Source organism: Chamaea fasciata, unplaced genomic scaffold (genome assembly GCF_029207755.1).
Source record: "Chamaea fasciata isolate MVZ Bird 193981 ecotype frontalis unplaced genomic scaffold, bChaFas1.0.hap1 SCAF_3, whole genome shotgun sequence".
Taxonomy (NCBI): Eukaryota; Metazoa; Chordata; class Aves; order Passeriformes; family Sylviidae; genus Chamaea; species Chamaea fasciata.
Window position 1 is genome coordinate 74,744,303 of NW_027094088.1, and position 27,250 is coordinate 74,771,552.

The window sequence follows — 27,250 nt, forward strand, 5'->3', positions numbered from 1 at the left end:
TTAGACTTTGAATTTTGCAGAAAGATGGGGAATGCCTCTAATCACAGTACACAGAAATGATTTACAACCTGTCTTCTAAAAGGATACTTTCATTTAACCATAGTTCTCTCTACAGAATAATCAACCTATAGTTTTAAATTACTAATATGATGACGCATAGGTACCTAACATGGTAATTTGTTATCAAAGACATTCAATTTTTAACAAAAGCTTTCAACCGAAAGAAAAAAAAGCATACCAATGGCAAGGCATGTACTGAGATCTTCAGCTAATTCACTAATAGTATGGCATTTCTGTTTATCATTTACATCAAAGAACTCTTGGAATAAATTATCTGTTATCTGTTTTTTAGAATTTTTTAAAAAAACTGCTTTCCAAAACAGAACAAACTCTAATTTTTTTTAAAGACATTCAAGTGCTAGTCTCCAAGACTGATGCTAAAGCATAACTGTTTTCTGGACTGGTGGCAAAAATAGCTCCTTTAAAAAGGTAATTTTTTTTTCCTTTTTTCTACTTAGTTTCCTTTAAAAAGAAAAAAAAAAAAAAAAAACAAACAAACAACCAAAACCAAAAACCAAGAAGACCCACATAAGGCCATATACTCAATTCACAGTATGGAAGGAGATGCCTTAAATTTTTATAACCCAACAACTCTACAGAATATCTTAATATGGATTTAAGCCTTCCTTTTCAAAATTAACTAATAAACGTCACTAGTGCGTCAATGGTCTCAACTGCTGTAGTGATATTCCAGAAATAGTTTGGTTATCTAGAATTTTAAACGCCAAAGCAAAAATAGCCGGGTGTTCTCAGCTCATTATCAATGAACCCTGAACTGAGACAAAGTCACACAGCAACACTCTCCAAGCACGCAGTGCAGAGATATGGCAGGTCATAATTTTTTTTTCTTTTTTATTTCCTTTTTTTGGGTCGATTTTTTGGGGGTTTTTTTGTTTTGTTTTGGGGTTTTTTGTTTTGTTTGGGTTTTTTTTTGCTTTTAGGGTTTTTTGTTGTTGTTGTTTTTGGGGTTTTTTTGGCAAGGGGCAGAGGGAAAAGGAGAATTACTCTGCATTTTCTGAAATACCATAATGCAATACATAACCTGTGGTCATAAAGAGGGCCAAAATGAAGATGTATAGTACCTATAAGCATTTACAAAGATGCCTCAACTGCATCTGTCTGCAACATGTAAGAGACCACATTTCCCCTCAATCACATAATTTGTCAAACACAGCAGAGTTTATAAATATTTATTATAAGGGGAACACTTTTCTTTACATTTAATTTAGCAAGCAGATTCAACTCACATTAAGATTTTATGAATAGTCAGGCAACCATAAAAAGGGCTTGCAAACCCTACATGGTTCCCTACCTGACCATGATGCACATAAAGCAGTACTTTTATTAAATAATCCTTCTAAAGAAAAATCCACAATAGTATAGGAAAATTAAGATCTGTTAAATCAGAATACCTTGCACTGAGCAGTGCACAAGAAAAGTATTTTCTAGTATCTCTAAAAAGGTCATACTCAATTTTTATTGCAGTTGCTTTTGATTGTGTTTCTTAATTTGAAGAACAGTACAATACCTGTCCAGTATATGCAAAGTCCAGGGCTTGTTTTAAACCGAGGCTCGTGACACCATGTAAATTCACCTCATCAGCTTCACTCTCAACCATGCAGAGACTGAACATTGCCTATGGAAAAAAACAGAAATGTCATCAAGAAATTTTGGATAAGAATTCCAAATAGCAGCAGCCTTTGAGAGTTAGAATGAGATCTATAACAAGTTTTCAGTAACACCACAGCAGTCTTTCAACTGAGTCCTTTTATCATTAAAGAAATACAAAACCTTATTCTAGGTAAACTGAGGTAAATCCTTTTGTTCCATACATATATACTTCTTAATTAAGTAATTCAGGTGAAATCAGTGAGAACAGTCACACAATAAGGTATCATAAACAGGTATCATTGAATAAAAAAGATAACCGAATTCTGGGAAAAGAATCATCTACACAAGCACCATTAAAAGTAATATTTATAGTATCATTGTATATAAGAAGGAGCAATAAGCCATACACAATTACTTGAGAAGAAGGGGCAGTTAAAAACCCATCTTTTATAAGCAATTCTTTTCAAATAAGCATCTCAGACTGGAAAGTGAGCAATGCAATAATCAACTTATTAAATGAAACTGAATAATGGAGACACATTCACCCAAATATATAATGTCCTTTTACTTGTTATTGCCCCAGTTTCTCATATCATAAAGTATAAAGTGAAGATAGGCAAGGTGCTAGGCAATTTCCCTGAATATACCACTGAGGAGAACAACTCTCCCTTTCATTCAGCCTTACTTTCCAGATCATTAGTCTTCAGTGTCTACCTAGACTGAAGCAATCCTACTGAGTCTCTTGAATCCTTGTGAGAATCTTTTTCTTTTCATCTCCATTACACTTCTTTGCCCTTCACTCTTTCCTCCCAACCTGCACTTCTGCTGCACTACCTCTACTTACCACTCCCTCCCTATTTATCAGCCCCATTCTCCATTCTTTGGCACCCTCCCACACTTTTTTTTAACAAAATATACCACCCAGAGTTTTTAAACAGTAAACTGAACAAATAAACTGAACAGTTCTGCCATCTGCCACTACTAAAGTCTTAACTTATCCCCAGCAGGTTTTGTGCTATATACTCAATGTCTTTACAGGGGCTACCAAACTACATCTTGGGGAACTCCAGTAACAAAGCACTTCTCATGGACATAACCCCTGCTACCTTCTTTCTATACTCTGGCCGATACCTGCGGAAGCTGAGACAGCTAACAAGCTCACTGGATTTCATATGTGCAATCTATCCACTAAGCAGTGCTGAATTTAAAGGGGAAAAAAATAAGCCCTACCCTCTGTAACAGCACATATGAACGACTATATCATCTTTACCCAAACTATTCCATGATTCACCTAGACACAGGTGACTTCAAGAACTGAGTGCTTCCTGCAAATTAGTAATTACTTCAGAAAATATTAGTACTTTTCATCATTAAAACACCATAATTTGGCATAAATCTGTTTCCTGGAAATCATTCAATATAAGCAAGAATGGCATTCATTATACAGATATTCCTTCTATTTTTGCAATTTCTATTGAATCAAAGTGATATCAGGGCTTTTTCTAAGCTGGCAACAGAAAAGAAGCAACAAATAGTTTAAAAGCTTTTTCAAACAAATACAGTAAGACACAGCCATGAAATATACCTAAGGAGAAAAAAAGGACTTCTAACAAGGTCAGCCACTTTCCTTATCCATTAAGAATGTAATCAGAGTTGGATATTTTGTTGTCATGTAGTTGCTAATGCAAGGCTTCATAGCTTGCCAGGAGCTGTAAGGTACTCATCAGCCACCTATTCTTTGGAAAAGCAGACGTGCAGTCACTGTCTGGAAGAGATAAGCTTCTCTTCTCAGAAATTCACTACTAGATAAATGTTTTGGAAAATATTCCTTTCACACACCAATTCCTGAATAAAGAGACTAAAGTCCCAAAGCAACACCTGTCTACCGAGGGGTAGATCTGCACGCCTTCTGTACACTCAACCCTGTCACTGACTGCCTGCAGAAAGGCTGGAAATGCTCAGAGGTAGAAGATGCTCTTTGTCCTCCAACCATGCTACAGTAGCAACCTGTACACTACAGACCTGTACACAAGAACCATCTAAAGACAGTGTTACTAATACAGTTGTGATTCTGATCAAGGGATAATATTCCACACAATGAGTTAAGCTTACAAAGAAACACTTAACTGAATCTTATCTGTAAATCACGAATCATTCCTGCATGACTTCTTGTGTGTACACAAGAAGTGTACACTTACTAACTTTACCTTTAGGAGATTATTTTAACACAGAGACTCTAACATAGTATTTACACAGGGTTTGTTACTACACTTAACTTAGCAAGCTCAGCAGGATCAGGCCACTAACTCAGTCACTGTCCATAATCACCCACAGTGTTTGAGAAACACAACCTCCAGCAGAGCTTTGATCCCTGCCAACTAGCACTCTCCCAGGCAATGCCCAGATGATAACTCAAGCCATGGCTGTCCCAAAGAGGTAGCATGGACAAGGCCAGAATGTTCACAGAGGTTTAGCTATACTGTCACAAGCCATGTTACGCCAGTCTTTTTAGGGCCAGAAAACAAGCCCTCATTCACCTTATTTATAACTACAGATACAGTCTAAGTGTGCAGTGGGCTATCAGAACTGTAGCTGCCAGTAGGACACAGAACTGTGGCTTTGTGGAGAATCACAGAACAGCCTGGATTGGAAGGGACCATAAAGATTACCTAGTTCCAACCCCCCTGCCGTAGACAGAGACACTTCCCACTAAACCAGCTTGTTGAAAGCCCCACCCAACCTTGCCTTAAAGACTTACAGGGACATGACATCCACAAATTCCCTGGCCATCCTCACAGTACAGGATTTCTTCTAATACCTAATCCAAACTTACTCTCTTTCACTTAAACTAAAAGCCTTTCCCCTTGTCCTATCACTACATCCCTTTATCACAAGTACCTCTCCAGCTTTCTTGAAGGCTCTCTCTATATAACAAAAGGACACACACCCTGAAGCCTTCTCTTTTTCAGGCTGAACAGACACAATTCTCTCAGCCTTTCGTCACAGGAGAAGTGCTCCTTCTAATAAATTTGCTGGGCCCCTTCTGGACTCATTTCAAAAGGTCGAAGTCCTCCCTGTACTGAGGACCTCAAAGCAGGATGCAGCACTCCAGGTGGAGTCTCATGGAAAGAGAATATAGGGGGAAAATCCCCTCCCCTCTCTCTGCTGGCCACGCTGCTCTGGATGCAGCCCAGGACACATTTGGCTTTCCAAGCTGTGAGGGCACATTGCTGGCTCATGTTCAGCCTCTCATCCCCCAGCACCCCCAAATCCTTCTCAGCAGAACCACTTCCCATCTGTTTATCCCCTAGCCTGTCTTAATACCGGGGTTGCCCAGACCCAGGTGCAGCACACTGCATTTGGTCTTGTTAAGCCACATGAGATTCCCATGGGCCCAGTTCTCAAGCTTGTCCAGACCCCTCTAGATTGCATCCTGTCCTTCAGGTGTGTTAACTGCAACACCCAGCTTGGTTTCATCTGCAAATCTGCCGAGGGTGCACTTGATCACTTTGATGAAGGTATTAAATAACGCTGGTCCCAATACAGACTCCCGAGGGACACCACTTGTCACTGAGGCCTATCAGGACTCTAAGCCATTGACCTCTGGAAGCAAATGTCCTAACACTTTCTTATCCATCTACCAGTCCCCTCATTGAATCCATCTCTCTCTAATTTAGAGAGAAGGATGTTGTGGGAGACTGGGTGAAAAAGAAGTTCAGATGGATGATGTCTGTAGCTCTTCCCTTGTCCACTGAGGTAGTCACACCTCAAATAGTCGGTGCAGGTTTTTGAAACTGAGTAGGAACTAAATCTATTTTTCAGCAAAGCCAAAGAATTTGATCAAAAGACAAGGCTTGTGATGGTCCTCAGACAGTTCACATTCAGCTGAACTTGATTAGCCTCCAGGAAATTAGTCTCCCACTTAAATGAACTTCATGCTGCTCACTGATCCACACTGCCTTCACCAGCAGGCAAATTTCCTTCTTAGCCTGATAGTTGTTGAGGTTTAATCCAGCATGGAAAAAAATCTGTTCTACCATAGGCATAAGATTAACTCAAACTCAGTCCCTAATTTGCACTCCTGTACATGAATATTGTAGTTTTAACTGTAAAAAAAAAAAAAAAAAAAAAAAAAAAAAAAAAAAAAAAAAGTACCACTACATTCTGATTTGAGACTTTGCGAGTACCTGGAGAATGAGTTACAGTTGAGCTGTTAAACTCCAATTTCAGATGCATCCCTGAAAGCACTCTAAGATTTTGTCAGCTTATATAGATCCATCAGTCATGCTTTTAATATAAGGCTACTAGCCTACTTTATTTTTCCCTTGGGTACATTAAAAACAAGGCAATAAGATAAATATCCCAGGCGAATGCAGAAGTGACAGACAAGAAAAACAAATGAAATACAAAATATTTGGACAAATGCACAACTTAAAGTCAAACCTATCAGAAAAGCTACCGAATTTGACTAAACATGAAATGTTAATCATGTTAGTTATTGACTTCATTCAACAATGCTATTACACTTTATCTTAAAACATTTCAGCTTGAAATAAAATCTATTTGATTATGCTTAATTTCTGCTTCAATATCTTCATGAGACTGGAAAGTTTAAGTTGCCAGTGTTAACCAAAGATCCCTTCTATAATAAAACCCAATGATGAGAGGACTTGCCATTTTTCCAGCTTCTTTAAATATCCAGATCTTGTTCTGTCACCCAATCATATAATTAGCCAACATTGTGGTCAATAAATTGATTGTTTAAATTCTGATATTTCAGTTAAGATTTTAAGTAAATAAACCAAATCCCCCAATGCAAAGTAAGTACAATCCACTTGTTATTTTTTGGCAACTGCTCCAAAAGTCAGGTCTCAACATGCTTACACAAATGGATATATTCCATTTGTGGAATTCCACCTGAGGTCACACTTATTTAATATGCTACAGATTTGGATGGCTTTATTTTCGTGAGGCAGGCAGATACTTTATTAGCTCCTCTTTTTGGAGGAAGGAAGGAAGGAATCAACCCTCCATTCTTCTAATCATGGCCTGAAACAGAAACAAAGCTACAGAACTATACCCAAAGGAAAATGAAAACAAAATACACAGTCCTTAGATAAAAATATTCAAACCATAAAAGAATTCTCAGACCCTTGAAAATTTAACTTCAAAGAAATGTGGCAAGCTGGTGGGCATTTGACACAAAGTACACCTGTAGTTTCACAACTTGGCCCTCAGCAGTCACAGGCACCTTTGTAAAGCATTTTCTTCTACAAACATAGAATACAAAAGACAGCAAGAGCTCAAAACTGAATGGCACACAACCACAGGGTGTATAGACGTAGATGTGATCAGATCCGATGCAACCAGGCAGAATAGTGGAAGTAAAAGATGCTTAGCACAGTCATTGTGTCTGACTTTCCATGCTCAGCATGTTGCTCAGCTTTCAAAAGCAAAATGCACAATAGATGTAAAATACCACCAAATCAGAATAATGTATTACTGTTAAAATGTCCAGACACATTGACTTTACCAGTCAGGCAGAAATGCAGCAACATATAGGGGCTCCTTCACAACATACCACTTCAGGAACAGATACCTGGGTAACAGACACACAAGATGTGTGTCAAAATCCCCAAAATACAAATTGCTCACTGTCACAATGGTGACATACAAAATTGCTCTTTGCCTTTGAGTCACTATTCTTACTCAGATGTTCCATATCCATGAGAGTAATGAGCTTTTCCTCATTTGTGCACATCAAACTTACAGCCATGTCAGTCATAGTAAACAGCAAATGATCACAAAACAACCAAGTTGTACATATTTTACACAAGCAAATTTCATCAGTGAATTCCACGTATCTTAGAGGCCTTAAAGGCAAGAAACAATCAAAACAATGCAGTGTCAGGAGATGAGTAAATCATGTAAAATGAACAAATGGTTATGCTTTATGCTGTTAAAAAGATAGCACTGTGACTGAAACCATAAGTACCTTACTGCTTTGACCTGAGGCCTTCAAGAAATACCCTCCCTCTTCTAGGAGTAAAGAAGCACATAGTTCCAGTGCATAGCAATAACTTCTAAAATATCTCTAAGTTCCCTCAGCAAGACTGTGAAGAGACATTCATCACTTTCCATTTTTGTTTGATTAAACTTTAAATGCAATATTCAAAAGAAATACAAGCTTTCAAAAATGGGCAAAGAAACTGAGCTTACTACAGCAATCTACAGTAACTCCAAGGGTAACATTTCCTCCCTCTGTTTTCTCAAACATTGCTTTGGTAGCAGCCCAAGATCCAAGTCCACTATAACACAAAACAAACATTTGGAACTTCCCACCAAAGCATAGCCCTGACCTTCACAAATTTTTTTTCTACCACAGACTTAGCTACACAATAATAATGTCCAGGGATACTTTAGAATTACCTCCACTTAGCAAACTACATGCTAAAGAACTGATCAATGAAGTCAAGGTTTTCCTTAGCCATTAAACTTGTTGCATTGAATTTTCTAAGTAATTAACACTATCTAGCATTGTTTTACTCATTTAAAAGAGCTGATTTGTCATCTCAAATTTCTGCCTCCACAATTAAACAATGATACTGACTTGAGTTCTTTTAAAAATGATTTTAAAATAGATAGGATTCTTCATTACAGGCAGTGTTTTATTCAAATTCACTTCCCAGATCATATGCACTTAATTCTACATTCACCTGTTCCATAGCCTTTTCTTAAGGTGAAATTCATTGTACTCCCCATCTCAGGCATCAGGAAAGCTATGAAGAAAGTAAACCAACACTTCAGAGATCTCAGATCAATTTCCCACACTGCTCAGGGAATTCAGTTATGATGTGATACCTCAAGATTGTTTTCACTTCACGTGTAACTTCAAGCCTGTGAGAAATCTTACTGGCATCAATGATCTGTTGATCAGTGGCACATTCTTTCTGATTTGTGACGTAAGCTTATCTGTCACTTGGGCTACTAAGTATTCAGTCCTGACATAATCCTTTCTATTTGGGCTACAAACGTTTTCAGGCCAAAATGTTATGCTTTGCAGTTTGTATTAAAAATAGCAATTCCCTGTTCGTGTAACAGTAATATTAAATAAAAAATCATAATCTATTTCATCTACTTTGTTCTATTACTCCTGAAATAACCTTTGGATGTCCTGAGCTTCGTGTTCTTATTCTTCATTACATAAGCCATGTCATTTTTCCTTTGCTGTTTTCACCTATCACAACAAAAAAGAATACATTCAGAATCTATGAACAGGAGTCAAAATACTGCTTTGACAGATGACCATGCCCACATCAAATATCAACGATGCTCTAGATGTGCAATGTATACTTATCAAAATAACCAATTTAATATGTGAATGTTTCTTTACAGCATGTAAAAATGGGCCTTGTTCTTCTTATAACTAGCTTTGTTTCCCTCCCAATTGAAGCCTGTCTATCCTAAATCAATCATCAGCCAATCAGTCATGTCCTCTGGAGTCTCTTGCACACTGAAAAATACATCCATCAATACCAATTGCATGAAATATGATTAAGAGGCTCATTACACAATTCTTCTGAAAAAACTTCTATATAAATTCACAGAGAAAATGTCACATAACATCAGTCACTGATAACTGAGCCTACAGTAATTCATCTGCTCTATGAAATCTACCTAAACATTGCTTTTTAAGCATTTGCCAAGCAACTAAAATGAATCCCATGAAATGGAAAGGTCAGCTATCATTCATAGTTAAGGAGTATATATAGTTAAAGAAATAAAACTGAGCAGCAAACTATACAATTTTATGCACAGTATTCAAGAGTCACATATTACTGTTAGTAAGGCAAATTCCACTGAACCTTTGGAGTTTCTTTTAGCATGTCAGTGTCAGACAGCCCCAAAGAGCTTACCAAATAAGGATATAAACAAGGCACTTTTTACGTTGCACTCTGGATACAAAAAGATAACCCTTTCTTGGTATCTTTCAAAATAAGTAAGGAAAATTGCAATAAAGAGCTACCCTACTGTTTAGAGATCGTAAGGGTGTGAGATTTTTTTTCCTGTTTGTATATTGGGTATTCCATCAAGAACACCGTGATTTTCTCGGTTATAACAAGGCACAGGGTCTTCATTCCCAGTCAAAATAAAAACTTCAAGATTAAAAAAAACAAAACAAAACAAAAAGCACACCAAAAACTTAAAAAACCAAACAAAAAACCCCAACCAAACAAAAAAAACACAACTCCCAAATTTCTTCAAGTTATATCCTTGAGTGAACCTACATCAAACATAGTTCATATTTTGATAGTCAGAGTTTAACACTATAATTTGTCTTCCCCAAAGCTCTGCTAAGGTACACAAACGTAATTTAAGCCACACTGGAAAAAGGAACTCTCTAGCATGCTACTCCTATTGAGTTGCTGCATCATCACTAAAAAGACTCATATTCAAAATCTAAATAGTGCCACAGAAACAAAACAATTCTACAATTTCCATGTGCAACTCTGTATCAGAATAAAAAACCACACAAAACGGTGAACTATTGCAGATACAGTAAAGTTATTAGTTTCAATATTTCAAATTAATAAGTCACCACAGAGGGCCCTGAATATCAAAAATATTGTTTACTTTATGGCAGATGCAAGGAAACTGAATTGCAAGGACACTGCCATGCAAAGCACTGCGTAAAACTCCAATAATGTACAGTCTGTCCTAACAATAGACACCCATAAGCAGGCCTGCCTTTTGGAGAATAAAGAAAGCAGCATAACTAAAACCAGATTTTTTTCCCCAGCGTATCCAGTCAAGCACAGAAAAGCATGAGTCACATTTGCAAATTTTGGCTTAAATTGGTTTAATGCTTCCCAGTGAATGCATAAGCCTATTGTTCACGTCCTTCGATGATTTTAGCAAGTGATATCAGAAGCAAACCCAGAATAAAATCGCAATAAAAGTCACTTAGCCCTTGAACTAGCATTTTAACTACCACAATGCATTTAATTCAGGAAGGCAAAGCTTATTGTGATTTTTTTTTTTCCCCTCCAAGGAAAAGACCATGATCCCAACTTGGACATCTTTAAGGGATTTCATTTTAAAAACGTATTTCCTACAACACCATTAAGACAAGTGTCCCATCTTAGTGTATGCAGGCTCTAATTCAACAGTTGTACAGCAAGGCTTAATCTAACAGAACTGTAGCAACAATCTTAGTTGTTATTATAATTACCTTTTTAAGAAGCCATTTATATAATGGGATGTAAATGTCATTAGACACTGACATGCAAATGTTCCAAGCAATAGTAAACTGTGGCAATTACTCCTATTCCGCATCATAACTGCAAAAGCGCCCTTGTTATGTGAGAAGCCTAATGCTGAAATTTCAAATGGTTCATTTTATGAAAGTTTGTGCTAGATATATTTCCTATCTGGCCCATTTTATGAGGGTTTGAACTAGATAACCTTCATATCCCTTAAAATAATTCTATTTTCCATTATGATTCTAAATCTTGTTTTCCATTAAGAATATAGTACAATTTTGCTAAAGTACCACCCTTAATTCCCACCAACATATTTATTAAACTCTTTTATACAAAGTAATAAAACCAGCTTACTGACTATTTTTCCTTGTTTTTTCATACTCTTCTACTGATAAAAACCTAAAAAAGTAAACGAACACTAACAATTTGCAAAATAAAAGAAGAATGACTTGATTAACCAAGCTTGTGTTAATGTTGCCGTCATCTGTCACAGTAGTTTTTATCATCAGCTAAGCTCTACCCTCTATCAGCTATTTCCTCTGGAACAAATGCCTCTACAAAATCATCTCTTCACTTTATTTTTACTTGTCTGCACTTGACCATGCTCATTTATCCTTTGGCTTTTCCTTCAACTCTAACAAACAAACCCCTTCGGAGCTAACAGACCACAACAACATTAATTTAATTATGCCCATAAATTCTCCAGTCTTGACACCTATTCCTTCTTGGCTGAAATCTAACCCTGACAAGGTAGATGATTAAGTGCCAGCTACAACAGCTCCTGAAAATGCAGATGAACATTTCATAAGTTGTCCTAATATTCCTAATTTTTATATAAAATGGGCTTTGTGTACATTTGTTGCCTATTTGCATAACTGGCACTCTATGGCCCTGGAAGGGCAGGTTATTTCATCAGTAGCTAAGAATGTTCCACATGTCCAAAGAGATGGTAGTTTGATTTTTGCACACATACACACAGACAAACCTGTGTTCTATACATAGAGAAATAATAGATGCAAACTAATGGGGAAGAGTATGTTATGCTGGGCTATAAGCATTTTTTTTCACAATGTGGATTCACAAAAAGATTTTGACAGAGGACTTTGAATGCCTGGAAGGCAAACTAGGCAAGAGAGAAAAGAGGAGAGATCTTTGCCTGGGTAAGTGACTGAATACATGAAACAGTGAACAAGAAAAGACCAGCCAGTTTTCACAGGGCATGATGATTCCAGTGGAGCAACATATGCAGAGCAGTTCTGGGAAAGGGTGAGAGCAGTGCAGGTAGAAAGTCCATTGAAGCAAAGCTATGCAAGGTAGTAAAGGCATGGATAATGTGATAATCTGTAAAAGGATTGCATGGAGTAAGTGGCTGGCTTCTAAAATGGCAATTATAAAAATGAACGTATGAGTTTAATAAAAATTATCCCAGTCCTCAGCAATAAAAATAATTTAAAAAAAGCTTAGAATTTTTTTTTGCAAGAAACAACAAAACAGAAATCGATCCTATGCCCATACAGAAATTTACACCTTGCCTACTGCATGCAATTCCCTTACCCTCAGGTCACAAAACATATACCAGAGCTGTCAAAACTTTGAAGGGCAAGAAACTTCCTGAAGCATCCTGCATGGCTTCCATTTAAACAGCATCTGATTAAGTCAAAAGTTTCCAGCCTGGAAAAGCGATGATTGAGTGACATGAGAAGAAACCAATGGTTCTCTTTTCCAATAGAAAAACTAGAAGGAATCAAACTGGTAGAAATCAGTGGCCTTACAGTTGGCCACCCTGTAAGGTGGATGAGAAATCTTACACAGGCCCAATGGGAAAGAAAATAAAAGCTTGTTCTATTAAGGATTGCTGAACAGACAGGAATCATACCCTGGTCTGAAATGTCCCTGAAAACAAGTGAGGAATTCTCTGGAATACACCACATACACTTACACTGGATTTACTCTTTTTCACCAGATGTCATAAACAGCTACTGCTAAAGCAAGTAGCCAAGGATCCAACCCAGTGTGGCCATTCTTATGCTCTCACCTTAGGCTGCTAAAGGTCTCCATCCTTTGAGGCATTGCCTATCAGGTAGCAGATTGAGAGGCAGTTTGATTCATTCATCACTTTCACACATTAGGATTGGGATTTAGAGACATTTTTGATGGCTAAAGTTTGCAAACTGGCTGGCTCAGGCAGACAAACTCCTGCCAAAGATAAGCAACCAGCACTTTACAGATTACAGAGCTGCTCAGGACAGTCAAATGCAATGGTCCCACTGCTTAAATCCAATCTTCCACAAGACTAAACCCTACAGTGACATTAATTCAATTCACCAATATTATATTTCAATCTACTAAAATGGAGGTGTTAACATGGTGTAAAACAAAGGCACTGTTGACAATGACCCAACTGAAGAATTTAATTAAAGAAAGGTATTTCCTCTAAAATTCAAACAAGCATGTTGTGCAACACAAAAGCCAGAATTGCATTGTAATGGGCTTATACAAATAAAGGAGACTGGAACACTTCCTGAGGGAGTACCCAAAAGAAAAACAGCTATTTCAAGAATGTTAAAAGATTCTAACATCTCTCTGTGTCTTTTATTGGATACTTCTCATGTTATCAAAATGGTATGTGGGTCCTAGTCAGTGAAGCTAAAAGTGATATGCTGCCCAAATAGTTCCCTCGGGTATTTTCAGCTCCACTACACCCACAGAATAGTTTTAGGAGGGTGTGTAGGAAGATACTGACAGAGACTACAAGATATAGAAGAGCATCTACTGCATCCAACAATGTCCTGAAACACAAGATTTCTTCACCAGACTATAAAGACTGAGAAGAAAACAGGTACAAAATACTTCTCTGCCACAGGCCTGCCCCAGTAAATTGGTTTTCACAGGCAAACACTAAGCAGCATAGAAATGCAGCTGAGTCCAGCCCAAACTCAGAATACTTGTTATGGCAGCACTGCAAAATTGAACTGAGGTAGCCTGGAGCAAGCAAAGAAGACGGTAAAGAAAATGGACAACCAGAGGAACATGGCTGTAATGACTCCTTTCTCTCCTGGTTTTAAACAGAGAAAATGTATCAATTCAGCAGCCAAACACCACATGTTGTTATCACATCAATCTGAGACACTGAGCCACAGCCTAGTGTAGCTCATCCCACTAACTATCTCAGTAACTGCAGAGTCGATTTGGCCAAATGCAACCATGGTGCACACACCAACCACACAGGCACTTCAAAAAAGGAAAAGAAAAAAAAACCCAAGATCATATCACAGCGTATTGGCTACCATTCAACACCGACAGAATTGCAATGAATTCATTTATTATCTATGGAAATTGCAACAGAAACATATTTATGCAGACAGAATAACAACTGTTGGGAATTTGAACACAGAATTCAGAAAAGAGAAGATTCTTGTAGATGTTTTTGTTAACACCAACACAGCTGAACTGTGGGAATTCAGTCTGCAGCAAAGAAAAATCGCTTCAGAGCCTCACAGAATAAAAACTCATTAGAAACAAAGATAAGGATGGACAAAATAAAATAACCCAGATACATTTCCTTATTTTTTTTTTCATTTTGAAAGAATATTGAAGTACTTATTTAGAAAGCTTTAAAAAGTTTGCAAACCATTTTTGTATAGACTCCAGAAGTAAAAGTTTGTTCAGATAAACATTACACAAGACACCTCACACCTATCCATGCTATATTACTTGCAATGCTTTGATTTAATTTAGTAAAACAATTGAAGTGCCTATAACAAACAATATCTTGAGAAGTGAAGGAATGTGCAGTTTTCTTGACACTCAACTGTAACTGGATTACTGAATAATTAGTACTAACATTCTAATTTGTATTTAAACATTTATAATATCCTAGTAATTCAATTCCGTTTTTTTTTTTTCCAGGCCTCTCCTATTTTAGACAAGTTCCTTTTTTTTTTTCTTTTAATGAAAAGCAAGCAGCACTGAGTTCTCACTCTCAACAGGTGGCATATAAGAAAAATGTTCACAAAACCAGGCAGATTCAAGACCTCTCTGGACAGCACATTCCAGTGCAATGGTACCCTCAATGTAAAGTTCTTCCACAGATGGAGTGGAATGTCTCTTATTTAAATTCATGGCCATTGTTCCTTATCCTGTTGTCCAAGAAGTTCAGAAGCAGCCATAGCTATCCATATGTGGCCTGAGGCTAGAGAAGGACTGCATGTAGAACTGCTGTTTGGAAGAACAGAGCTAATTTGGCCCAATGGGAAGTGCTTACATTTTTAAAGGTTATCTGGAAAGGCAATTCCGAAGTAGCATCACTTTCAGGGTACGATAGAAAGGAAGATATTGGTTTTTTAGGAGACACATACCAATGGCAAAATATTGAATGAAAAAATCACATTATACTGCAGCAGGTAACTCTGATTTTTCAGAATTAGGTCTTTAGATCTATCTCTAAGATATATCAGGGAGAGCCTTTTTCTCTTTATGATTAGTATAACATAACTTCTTGGAAAGCTATTTGCATCAATCACCCTTTCAATCTTCAGGGATTGGTTTATAAAAATTAATTCCCTAACCTTATCATGAAACAGTGCAATATAATATACTGTAATAGGAACAATCAGCAATGTTGTGGACAAAGGAGGAAACTATCTGACAACGGGCAGGAAAGAAAGCACAGAAAACCCCTGAGAAGAAATTGCTTAAGAATCAACTGTGACAGTTAGTAGTACAAAGTCTGTGTGCAAAATTATTATCTACTAGTTCATTTTGGATTAGAAAAATTATTCTAAGAATTGAGCATGCTCCTTGTGGAAGAAGAATTAGAATATTATTGACATTTTAAAATCTATTCCAGATAATTGATATAATTGTTCAACTAAATTCTCTTTTTGAGAAAGATCAAAGTCCTGCAACTATAAACCCACTCAAATGAAAAGTAGGGAAGAAGAAGAGTTTTTCTGACTGGAAAACTAATGTGTTTTGTACAAGAAAATCTTGAGGTTACATAATCACCTGCCAACACTGTAAATGCCTACTAATGAAGTCATGCAGTAACATTTCATTTTGCTCCCAGAGGGGAAAAAAGCAGAAGAATCTTTTAATTGGAAATGACTTAGCTTGCTAGAGTTATCACAGTTACACATATTAACTCAACTGCCTTGTCTCAGTGCAATAGATTGAGACAAATGGCAAATCACAGCAATATGGAAAAGTTTGCCTAAAATGCTGTTTGTTGTTTTAAAAAGAATGCATAAAAATACAGATGTTTACTATTCTTTATAGTAGTCCTATAGAGTATGGAGATACCTACTATATTCCTTAGGACATTTTGAAAGAAGAGGTACTTCAGGAGCAGAAAAAAAATTAACACTTCTAATTTTCAAGTTTCTAATCTTGCAGTTTAAGTCCCTATACAGAGTCTTTGTATCCCATTCCTTAAGGGACAGAGTCTTTGTACCCAACTCCTTAAGCGATTTTTTTCATAAAGAGAAAACCCAAAAAATTTCGGTGTACAAATGTAACAAACTTCCAAACCCGAAGTTATGCTTAGGATTTAAACTTCAATGTTTCTGCACAGCTGGAACTGTGAGACTAACCATACCAACAGGATGAATGGAAGGCCTGCTGTTACCCTAGAAGGCTGGCCTTTGAGTATTTTGCTGAAATTCAGGTCTCCAGCTTGTCTTAGGAAAGCAAAAGATTTTACTCCAGACTATAATCTCAAGGAAAATTTGATAAGGAAACTTCTGGCCTTCTCTGCCCACTCTTTCTCACACAAGTGACTCCAATTGCACCAGTCTGTAAAATAACACATATTTAGTTATCCTTCTAAAGCGTTAACAAACTTTTTGTTCCAGTAAAAGAATTACACAAGTATCAATTTCTAAGAAAATATGCCGCTCAAGAAAACACTACAATTTAAGAAGCAGATCCATCTGAATCAAAGTAGTCATGGAACAAAACTGCAGAAAACTATACGAACCCTTCATGGAAAGCAAACATCTAGTCTTTTGTAGAAGTTGTTTTAGAATACTGGCAAAAAAGGGAAAACAAAGTATTCATTCTGATAAAGCCCTGCATAGAATTGAACATATTTTTGGAGACCCGGAAAAAAGACTGTAGTGGACTGAGGCTGGCTGAATGCCAGGCACCCACCAAAGCTGCTTTCTCACTCCCCTCCACAAAATGACAGGTGAGAGAAAATATAATGGACTGTTCATGAGTTGAGATAAAGAACAGGAGGGATCACTCAGCAAATCATGGGCAAAATGGACTCAAATTGGGGATATTAATAGAGTTTATTACTAACAAAATCAGAACAGGATAGTGAGAAGTAAAATAAATCTTCAAAACAACTTCCCTGCACTTCTTCTTCCTTCTCAGCTCTCCCTACTGTCCCAGCAGTGCGTGGAGACAGGGAATTATGGGGTTATGGTCAGTTCATCACCTGCAGCTCCCCCCACTGCTCAGGGAGAGGACTCCTCCCCCTGCTGCACCTTGGGGTCCCTCCAAGGGGAAACAGTTCCCCACAACCTTCTCCAGTGTTAGTCCATCTCACAGACAACAGTCCTCCACAAACTGCTGCAGTGTGGGTCACTCTTCCATGGGGTGCAGTCTTTGAAGGACAGGCTGCTCTGGCATGGGTTCCACACAGGGCCAGAAGCCCTACCAAGAAACCTGCTCCAGCATGGGCTTCTCTCTCCATGGGTCTGCAGGTCCCTGCCAGGATCCAGCTCCACCACAGGTTTCCCAGGGGTTTACAGACCTCTTTCAGGCATCTACCTGCTCTGGCTAGTGTCTCTTCCATGGGGTGCAAGTGGATCTCTGCATCCTCATGAACCTTCATGGGCTGCAGGGGCACAGCTGCCTCACCACGTCTTCACCATGGGCTGCAGGGGAATGTCAGCTCCAGCACTTGGAGCACCTCCTCTCTATCCTTCTACACTGACCTTGGTGTCTGGACAGTTGCTCCTCTCTCATATTCTTACCCTGCTCTTCTCTGGCCACAATATCTGCACAATAACCTTTTCCCCCTTCTTAACAGATTACTATCATCCCCTGCTTGCTTGAGCCTTGGCCAGCAGCAGGTCCATCCAGGTAAGTTTCACATGGCAGTAAGTTCTTCATAAATGACTTTAGAGTTAGCAAATCTTAAAGTTCCATCTAAGAATTCTTCCAGGAAAAAAAAAAAAAAGGGTAAAAATTATATAATACTGACAGCTAAGTTTGAAGCATGTGAGTCTGGCCTTTATGGCCACTTGAGAGACATCTGGCAATCTGGCACTTCCAGATCGTCATACATGTCATTCTAAATAAATCTGCTATTCTCTCTTAGCATCCCCTGGAAATGCCTCTTTCTATTCACCAACTCTAAAATTAAGCTTGATCCATTCTCCTAAGTCTTAGAAAAAGAAAACCCAAGTAGCTCAAATTAGGTTAAATCCCCTTAGATATATAAAGATCAATAATCTCAGGTTAAATACAAAACATTATTACTTTTTAATCGACTCTTGCTTTTTCTAAATTATTGAAATCAAGAACAAAGTGTAACTTTCTTGCCATCCTCCTCCAGAATATAGACCTTACTTCACAATATTCTTAAAAAAGATCCTTGTCTATTAATAAAACACCCATTTGCTTGATTTTAGAAAGCACAGGTTCCATATTTATAGCTGATACCTAAAGTCTGAAGAATACATCCTACCAAACCATAAGAGTTTAGAGGCAGACCAAATTACTCAATGCTGCATAAAGCATTCTCTCAACACTTTTTATATGGAAAATGTTTGTGTAGCTATAAAGGGCATTAAGATTTTAATTTGCAATAACAGTCCAGTCAATACCAAGTAACTCATCTGGAAATAACAGGATAAATCACAGTGCCCCAAATCTCAACACCAATCAATAAGTGACCAAAGTAGAAGCTGTTCCTACCACACTGTTGGAACACTGGGCATAGGTGCCCACTCCATGATGTTTCTATGCACAGGGTACAATGAGCTCTGGAAAGAGTGTCACAGGTGTGGATGATACGGCACCCTTACAAAAATATTTCAACCCAACCAGAACAACAGCCACTATATCTATCACTGGCAAGTATACATAGCAGTTGCTACAGGTAGAAAGATCCAGAATCCTTCTCTGTGCATTGGGGTGGAAAGGAAATAAAAATGCAAAGCAATCTCTGTTACAGCAGGGCCTGGGCATCATAATGAAGCAACATCAGCAACCGTGGCAGTACAAACTATGCTGTAGCAGAACCCATAAGCATGAAGATAAGCTCAAAAAATGAGCAATCAATTGGCTCAACACCATCACAGCAAAAGTCACATCAAGGTTAATAACATTTCTTAAATACACAGAATAAATTAAGTCTAAATTCTAACCAAAAGTGAGAGAGTGCTGACAGGAAGATAAAAACCCTGCTCAGGTAATCAGAGAGATAGAGAAGTTGTCATACACTGTATTACTATCGTAACAAGACAAAAAGATCCCCATAAAGAAGTTCCTAACACTACAATTACTGTGTAGTCAAAATATTTAATAAATTTACTTTGTTAGAGAAAATAGACCTTTAAATTAATTTCAGCTTTAGTCGCTGATTAACAACAGAATGACTCACACTTAAAAATACCAGTCAACTACAGAGATATAGATGGTCCAACATTTTGAGTGGGCACATTGTAATAAAGGTTAGTAGAACTGCTTCATATGAAGAATACTTTTCCTATGGGCAAACACAATTTTTCAGTTACTCCAATTTTAGATTGGAATTAGACTAGAATTGTCTGAATCAGATTTCCCAGGGAACATTTTATTTTATGTATTGGAAAAACTTGTTTCTGAAAATAAGTTTTATCACATTTAAAAAATTACTGTGGCTTCCTCTTCGAGGGCAACCATTTACATACAACAAAAATCTGCTCTCAAGCTGAACTTTATTGTATTTATCATGGTATCATAGAATGGCATGGGTTGAAAGGGATCTTGAAGATCATGTAGTTTCAAACCTGCTGCCATGGACACCTCCCACTAGACCAGGTTGCTCAGAGCCCCATCCAACTGGCCTTGAACACTTCCACGAATGGGGCAGCCACAAGTTCTTGGGGCAATCTGTTCCAGTGCCTCACCAGCCACACAGTAAAGATTAAATTTAAACTCCCTTTCTCCATACTTCCATACTCTAATCATAGAATCATAGAACACACTGACTTGGACGGGGGACATCAGGATCATCAACTCCAACTCCTGGCCCTGCACAGGACACCCCAAGAGTCACACCACATGCCCAAGGGTACTGTCCAAATGCTTCTTGAACTCTGTCAGGTTTGGTGCTGGGACCATTTCCCTGGGGAGCCTGTTCCTGTGCTCAACCATCCTCTAGGTGAAAAACTTTCCCTGATATCCAACATAAATGTCCCCTGACTCAGCTTCATGCTGTTTCCTCAAGTCCCATCACTGGACACCAGAGAGGGCATGAATGTCTGCCCTTTCACTTCCCCTTGTGAGGATGCTGAAGACCACAGTGAGGTCTTCCCTCAGTCTGCTCTTCACCATCCTCTAATCACAACTCTCATATGTTCTACAAAAATTTCTACATACTAAAATATCTTCCACTTCCTCACTTTACTGGGGCATTGAATTCATACAAAAATGTGCACTGCCTATCTCTGTTGGGGGCAGAGGGAGGGGAAGACTTAACATAAATAATTATTTTTAAAAGTCTGAATTATGTTTCTAACATTTTTTTCCTATGGATATTTAAAGTTGTATGCTCTAGTGAGTGTACTGGATTTTCAAAAGGCTCAAATTTAAATCTTGTTCAATATGATATCTATAATCATCTCCATCCTTCACAACGATAATTTTTAATATTATTATATACTGAGAAAAATTTTGGGACTTACTCGGAAGTAGTCACTGCAGGCTGCCAGGACTGCTTTATGTGCATGGAATTTCTGCTCTTCAGCAATAAGGGTAATATCACAAAGTATGCCATCACTTCTTTGTTGGTTCAGAGCTGCCAGGACAGCATCGTTGTGGGAACTAGACTGGCAAAGCCTCTGACCTGTCAGCATCTCCTGAACACTGAGAGGGGAAAGGGAAAAGATTCTGTCAAAAAAAAGTATGAAACAAGCACATTCTGTCAGAAATACAGAACAACTTTTTCTAAGACAAGATAGTTTGATAATTCTTGGAAAGCAAAAAAGTCATGAACCCTGTCAGGCAAAAATCTTTACACAGCACAGACACCAGAAGAAAAGCCCAAAATAACAAAGCATTATGAAAACTGATCATATGCTCAAATTTAAAAACCTCAATGGTTCTGACTTTTCATTTCCTGTACCAGAAGTCAGCTTAACTCACAGGATTCATTCAGAATTATTTTAGGATTAAATGAGAACAATAGAGGGCTTAGGTCGATGAACCACCAGAAAACTTAAAGTGGTTCAAACTGAAGCAGTGGAGAAAGGGAGGGTATATGTACATATGCAAGAAGTTCTGCTAAAAAGAATGATGCTTCAGGGTCTCAGGTGGCCTTTTTAAGTCTAATGCTGAGTTACTGAATGTTTTCAGACCACTTCAGGCTATTCATATTTATGAAGTGTTGTGGTGGGGTTTTTTTTTGATTGTCTGTTTTGTGTTGGGGGAAGGGGGAGGATGTTTGCTCGATTTTAAAATGTCAAGGCCTTCTCCACCTCTGAATATTTTCATGTATGAATAATAGATTTGCATATAATCCAGTCTAAGACTGTCTGATTGCAGCTTCCTTTTTCTGTAGCAGAAGGAAGAGACAAGATAACTGTTGATGCAAATGGAAACAAATCAAAACATATCAGCAAATCCTCTTTGGTACAAAACAATGCAATTGGTTTGAATTCTGTGAGACTACCAATTTATATTGCCAGAGAATCCATATATGTTTTTATAGAAGGTGAGTTTACAGAGAGTCATCTCAGCATAAATCAAAGTAAAGTTGTTTTTTCTTAAAGGGGTGAATAACCCATCATCTTTCCAGCACAGTCTTGTAATTCACTGCATATATGTACTATGCAGCAGCTGTGGGCCTGCTCTACTCTCCTTTCTCTGCCCATCCTACTCCTCCACCCTGGGCATCTGTAAACTACTGCAGACCTCCCTTGCAGACTGTTTGCTCTATTCTAACTTGCTCTTTTAGAAAGACAACAACTAAAACATTGCCTCTAGAAGAAGGCTGGCCAAAGAGGACTAACACAGGAATAATGTGTATCTGAATTTTACTGCCTCTCTGACGATTTAGATTTCACATATGGACATGCCCTGAACACATTTCAAAAGGACTCATTCAAATTATTCTTTTTTCTTCAGCTGTTCTGTTTGTGGAACCCATCTCATATTCTAAATGACAATTATCAAGAAATCTAACTTGCTAAAACTCAAGAGAATTATTTTTAACGCGTATTTCTCCTCTGTAATTTCTATAGCAAAGTGACTAAAAGTACTGCAAGTATAATACAATAACAATACTGAGATGGTTTCTCTTTACTTCTGTTTTTATTAGCCTCTCTCCCAGTGCTGTAAATCAAGACCTTCATTACTCTTGCTTTTTTCACCATCATCCAGAGGACTATTTCATTCAATAGAGAACATATCTGGGATGTGAAACTGAGTTCTACCATAATCCATTTTTCAATTCAGTGACCAAAGTGAAAAATCAATTGCCTGTAACCCTTGTGCTAATAACACATGCATACACATGAAATGCAATTTAACTGAGATTTATGAAAGAAAATACATAAATTAATTAAACATAACAGGATTGATTATTTGCAGTGATATTGTCAGTTGATAGATTTCAATAAATTAAGAGCAAGTAAGTTCTGATTCTCTTTTGCTGCAGAAGTATGGCAGAGAAAAGGGAACAAAACTGGAATGATAAGGTGTTCCAGTCATATCAGGGAGTTTTCTGAGCTCCCAGATCAGAGTGTTAAGTACTCTGTAAAACAGAAGCACCAGCATATCACTCTACTGCAAAGTTCTGCAGAAAACTAATTCAGTTAATAAATTCTGCAGACTGTTCTGTTTGAAAGAACTGTGTTCTTCTCCCAGAAAGTAATTAAATTATAAATTACAAAATCTGTGTTGCAAGAATGGGTGGTTCAAACAAATGAGAAAGGCTACACTGGGAAAAAGACAGAAGGGAAGGCAGAAAAATAAATTTGGAGAGAATTCTTGGAAGACCTTTCACATAACTGGAAAATATTATGTCCTGAACACACACCACAAATTATCACCAGCCACCATTTCAGATGCATAAATGTAAAATGCCAGTTGCTTCCATAATCAAAAATTCCAAGTATAGAGTTAGGCATAAATAAGATAATGTATGAAGAGACTGTGGGCCTCCAATCAATCCCAGGTACAGTTTTCCTTGCCTAAGAAGTAACAACAAGGTAATATTTTGCAGATTACAATATGGCTATGTATTTAATAATGTGAATTCCTATCTAATGAACAAAATTATTAGTTTTACTTTTTTTTTTTTTACTTTCTTAACTGAATCTTTGGTAAACATCTTCCTGAATGTTAATAACTTCCTACACACTACTAAGTACTATACCTCAGGCACCTCTCAGATGGCATCCTTCAGTCTTCTGAATATTAAAACTTATAATCCTCTAGGGAAAGCTGCAAGTGTTCCAGCTAGAAAAAGAGAATGGAGAGAAACATTAAAATTCAAAGCATACACAGCCTCAGCCTTAAAGATCAATACTTTCAGAATGTGCAATTCAGAAGCAACTTTCACTGTCTAGATTTGAGTACAGCAGGGTCTGTACTCAAAAGTGGTCTTTTCTCTAGTATTTTTTAGAGAGTCACACCCTTCCATCTGAATGTCCTGCCCCTACTTCCCTTGAGGAATGCTTTCCACAAACTCAGGAACACATATAATTTCAAAAAAGCTGAAGAGGAGAGAAGGGAAGGTGAGGAGGGAAATAACTGTACCAAAAATCCTTCAACATAAAGAGTAAGCCAAAAGCATGTACTAGTGTTTGCTTACTTCCCAGAATAACACACAGTTTTTATGTTCAGTGATCCTAAGGGTCTTTTCCAACCTAAATGCTCATTCTGGCAAATATAAATAGTATAGTACAATCATTTTTATAAACACAAAAGCTCTTCTTTTAAAAGGCAAAATACTAAAGTGGCCATTTAAATAAACACAGAACAGCTGAAGTGTCCAAAAATCTAAGTTATTGAAAACGGGGCTGTACAGCAAATTTTTAACTCATGTAGCAGCCAGCAGAGCTGACAAGACATTTCAACTTCATATAAGAATTATAAAAGAAAAAATAGGTTTTAGCAGAATAGTCAAAAAGAAAAATACACTACTTTGCTTATTTAAATCATGTGTGAACTGTTTAATGTAACTCAGTAATACTGAAGTAATACAATTCAGCAAAATCTGAAGAATGGAAAGATTTCCGTATTTTTCTCCCTTTTCCAAAAAGACTGCAATTCTGAGCAGATGGGTGAGGTCATAGAGAACTCGTGTTGATGGTTCAGTGAGATACTAAGCAAATGAGCATGCGGTGCTTTCCAACGGTGGCTTCAGAACACTTCACTCTCATCATCAATGATCACCATTCTAGTTCTACTATGACAATTCACCTTATCCTTCAAGAGACAGAAAAACACAGCACAGTAAGCTGGTGCTGTCAACTAAGGAAGCAAACACATTTTTCATCAATGTACCTGCTCTGGTATACACCCATGCACCAATACTGATGTTTGCCCTTAGGAAATCCTACACCATCCAGAGACCAGCAGAAAATAGATTCGAGTTTTCTCTGAACTTTAAGAGGTCCAAACTCTCTGGCACACACACAGGAAAAAAAAAACCCAAACCACATGCAGCTGTGAGAGCAAACAGAGGAAGGATGAAGACCTGCAGGGAAAAGCACTCCTTCTACAATAATTAAGGTATATGCATCAAAGAATTAACAAAACAGTCAAACAGTCCCACACTGCGTTCAGTGTTTTTACCCGAACAATTCAATCTTCCCTAAACTTTGGCACTCCTCCTTTCTCTTCCAAAGCTCCAAAGCACTGCATGCGTCACTTAAATGTCCACCATGTACACAAGAGTACAGTGTGTAAATCATTTAATCACTACTGCAATGATTTTATTTAGCCATATAGCATTAAGGCAGCTCAACATTTTTAATAACTGGAAATTTGAAAGCATTATTTATCCTTACTGGAAGAAAAAAAATAAGGAAGCTGTTCCACCTGTTGCATAGAGATGTTGTGCTGGAGCAGTTCTAAAATTATTTGCACCAAGAGTTTATTTCTATTTCAGACAGCTGGATACATCTCCATTATATAAACTGTGATTGGTACCTAAGGAAACTCTTTGCATTAGAATGTTTAAGACATACTATTACCTTTCTATTTAACTACTTGAAGTAATCAAATTGGTTTAAAAGATTAGTTCATAAACTTACGGATAAGACTTTTGGTTTAAATGGAAAACTTTAAATCCACCTAAATACTTCTGTTATAGTGAAATACTCCTTATTGCTGGAAATTACAGGAAAAATACAGGCCACACAGAAAATGCTCATTACATCCTAGGTTTGAGATATTTGCTAAAATTGCCCAAAACCATTTTTTTAAAATAATATATTATTTCACTCTTTCTGATTTTGCGATGAACACTGATCCCCAATACTACAGTATTTTACAACTAAAATTTATTTTTGTATTGCTTCATTAGTTTTTTCACATTCTAGCAAAGTGCTAAAATTCAAAATTTGCAAATGAATAAAACTAGTAATGATCCAGCTACCTCTGGAAGAACATAATATTTTGGTAGGGAATGGTGTACTATTCCTAAATGGAAAAAAGAAAAATCCTCAACTGTAGTTTCTTATGTAAACACAGTATATCTAAGGATTTCAAAGGTAAGCAATTCCAAAGAAATAACTGTCCGTGCAAATGATTAAAATACAAACTAATACAACAAAACAGTGTTCGCTCTGTTTGCCTGAAAAAATGTCAGTCTTTCTATACATATTTTGTCACAGTCTTATGACACAGCAAAATAAACAGTAGGTTTTTGGCACTCTCAGGGAATCTTGGAATGAAGTGTTACTCTGCCACACCCATTGCACACTGTTAGACGATGCTGCTTCTTTAATCTAAATTACCAGTGGAGTTCAGGAATTATTTGTTCAAAGATTACTAAAAAACCACCATATTTAAGCAGGCAGTATTTCTTCTTGTATTTTAATTAGATATAACACTGATTTGAAGACATTAGACCAAGTAGTTTAGTAACCAAGAGTATTTATTGGCAGAATGCATGTGCCCTTTCCCAGAAAAAGTCTCATTCCTTTAAATTAATCTTGAGGAGCCAATACCATGTTCATGGTTTACACAGAATGCATAAGAGGTATTGAAAGAATTTTCTCATCCTTTTTGATGGGTTTATTTGGGGGGTCATTTGTTTTTCTTGTATCATTTAGAAACAAACTGAAGGTGAGAACATATTTCTGATTAGTTCTGGAAAACACAAGCCACCAGAATATGGATTAGATTAAGGGGAGAAGGGTGTAGGAGATCAAAATAAAACTCATATTCAATCTACTTTCTGAAAATAACTTAAATGTCCCAAAATTCACTATTTCCTCCCCCTTGAAGTGACAAGTTCACATATCTGATTTTACAGAGTTGCCCAAACCATAGTCCAGATCATCACAGAACTTACTGTGTTGCATAAACAGGCTCTGTATTTTATACTGGGTATCTAAGAAACATCTTTTTCCACTCCAATTATGCTTCCTTTTCCTTGAAAACTAGTAAAAATGTATATTCATAATGGAAATGACAATCTATTAATAATGCCTGAAAACATGCAGGTTTTCTACATAATTCAAGCTTATATAAAACAATTACCACCTTGGTGGTTTCATCAATAATCTTCCCATTTGCTCTAAGTAAATAAGAACTGAGTTACAATCAACTTCAGAGTGAACTCACTTTCAGAACATGATATAAGCATTATTTTTGTTAGGTCAAAAATGAAATTATTTAAAAAACCTGATTTTAAATGTGTTCTTAATACAAAAATAAAATAGCGTTTGACAAAAAGCTTGTACTCTCTTCTTTACTAAAGTAATTACTTCTTAGGCAGGAGTTACTGAACTCTCTCACTCCTATCCCCTGAGCCCCAGCCTAGGTTTAGGGGAAAACAGGGGTTCAATTACCTATGTAGGAGTCAGAAAAATCCCACTTGACTACCTCCATTGTTCTAGGTAACACATTGTGATGGGCGAGGT

The 27,250-nt window shown here is 37.3% G+C and overlaps 1 protein-coding gene across 4 annotated transcripts in view; it reads right to left on the reverse strand.

Moving 5' to 3' along the window:
* The window catches only part of KLHL32 (kelch like family member 32), a 121,723-nt gene that overhangs the window by 71,403 nt on the left and 23,070 nt on the right, over positions 1-27,250 (reverse strand). Inside the window, exons 2-4 of one of the 4 annotated variants that reach the window (XM_066180518.1) lie at positions 23,530-23,612; positions 20,837-21,017; positions 1,589-1,696 (exon numbers count right to left, since the gene is read on the reverse strand). In XM_066180518.1, coding sequence (XP_066036615.1) covers positions 1,589-1,696; positions 20,837-21,017; positions 23,530-23,552 — 312 coding nt within the window. In that variant the 5' untranslated portion in view covers positions 23,553-23,612. Of the gene's footprint in view, positions 1-1,588; positions 1,697-2,385; positions 2,477-4,429; positions 4,565-4,618; positions 4,939-20,836; positions 21,018-23,529; positions 23,613-27,250 lie in introns of those variants that run through there. The other 3 variants (XM_066180519.1, XM_066180517.1, XM_066180521.1) reach the window with 3 other exon arrangements.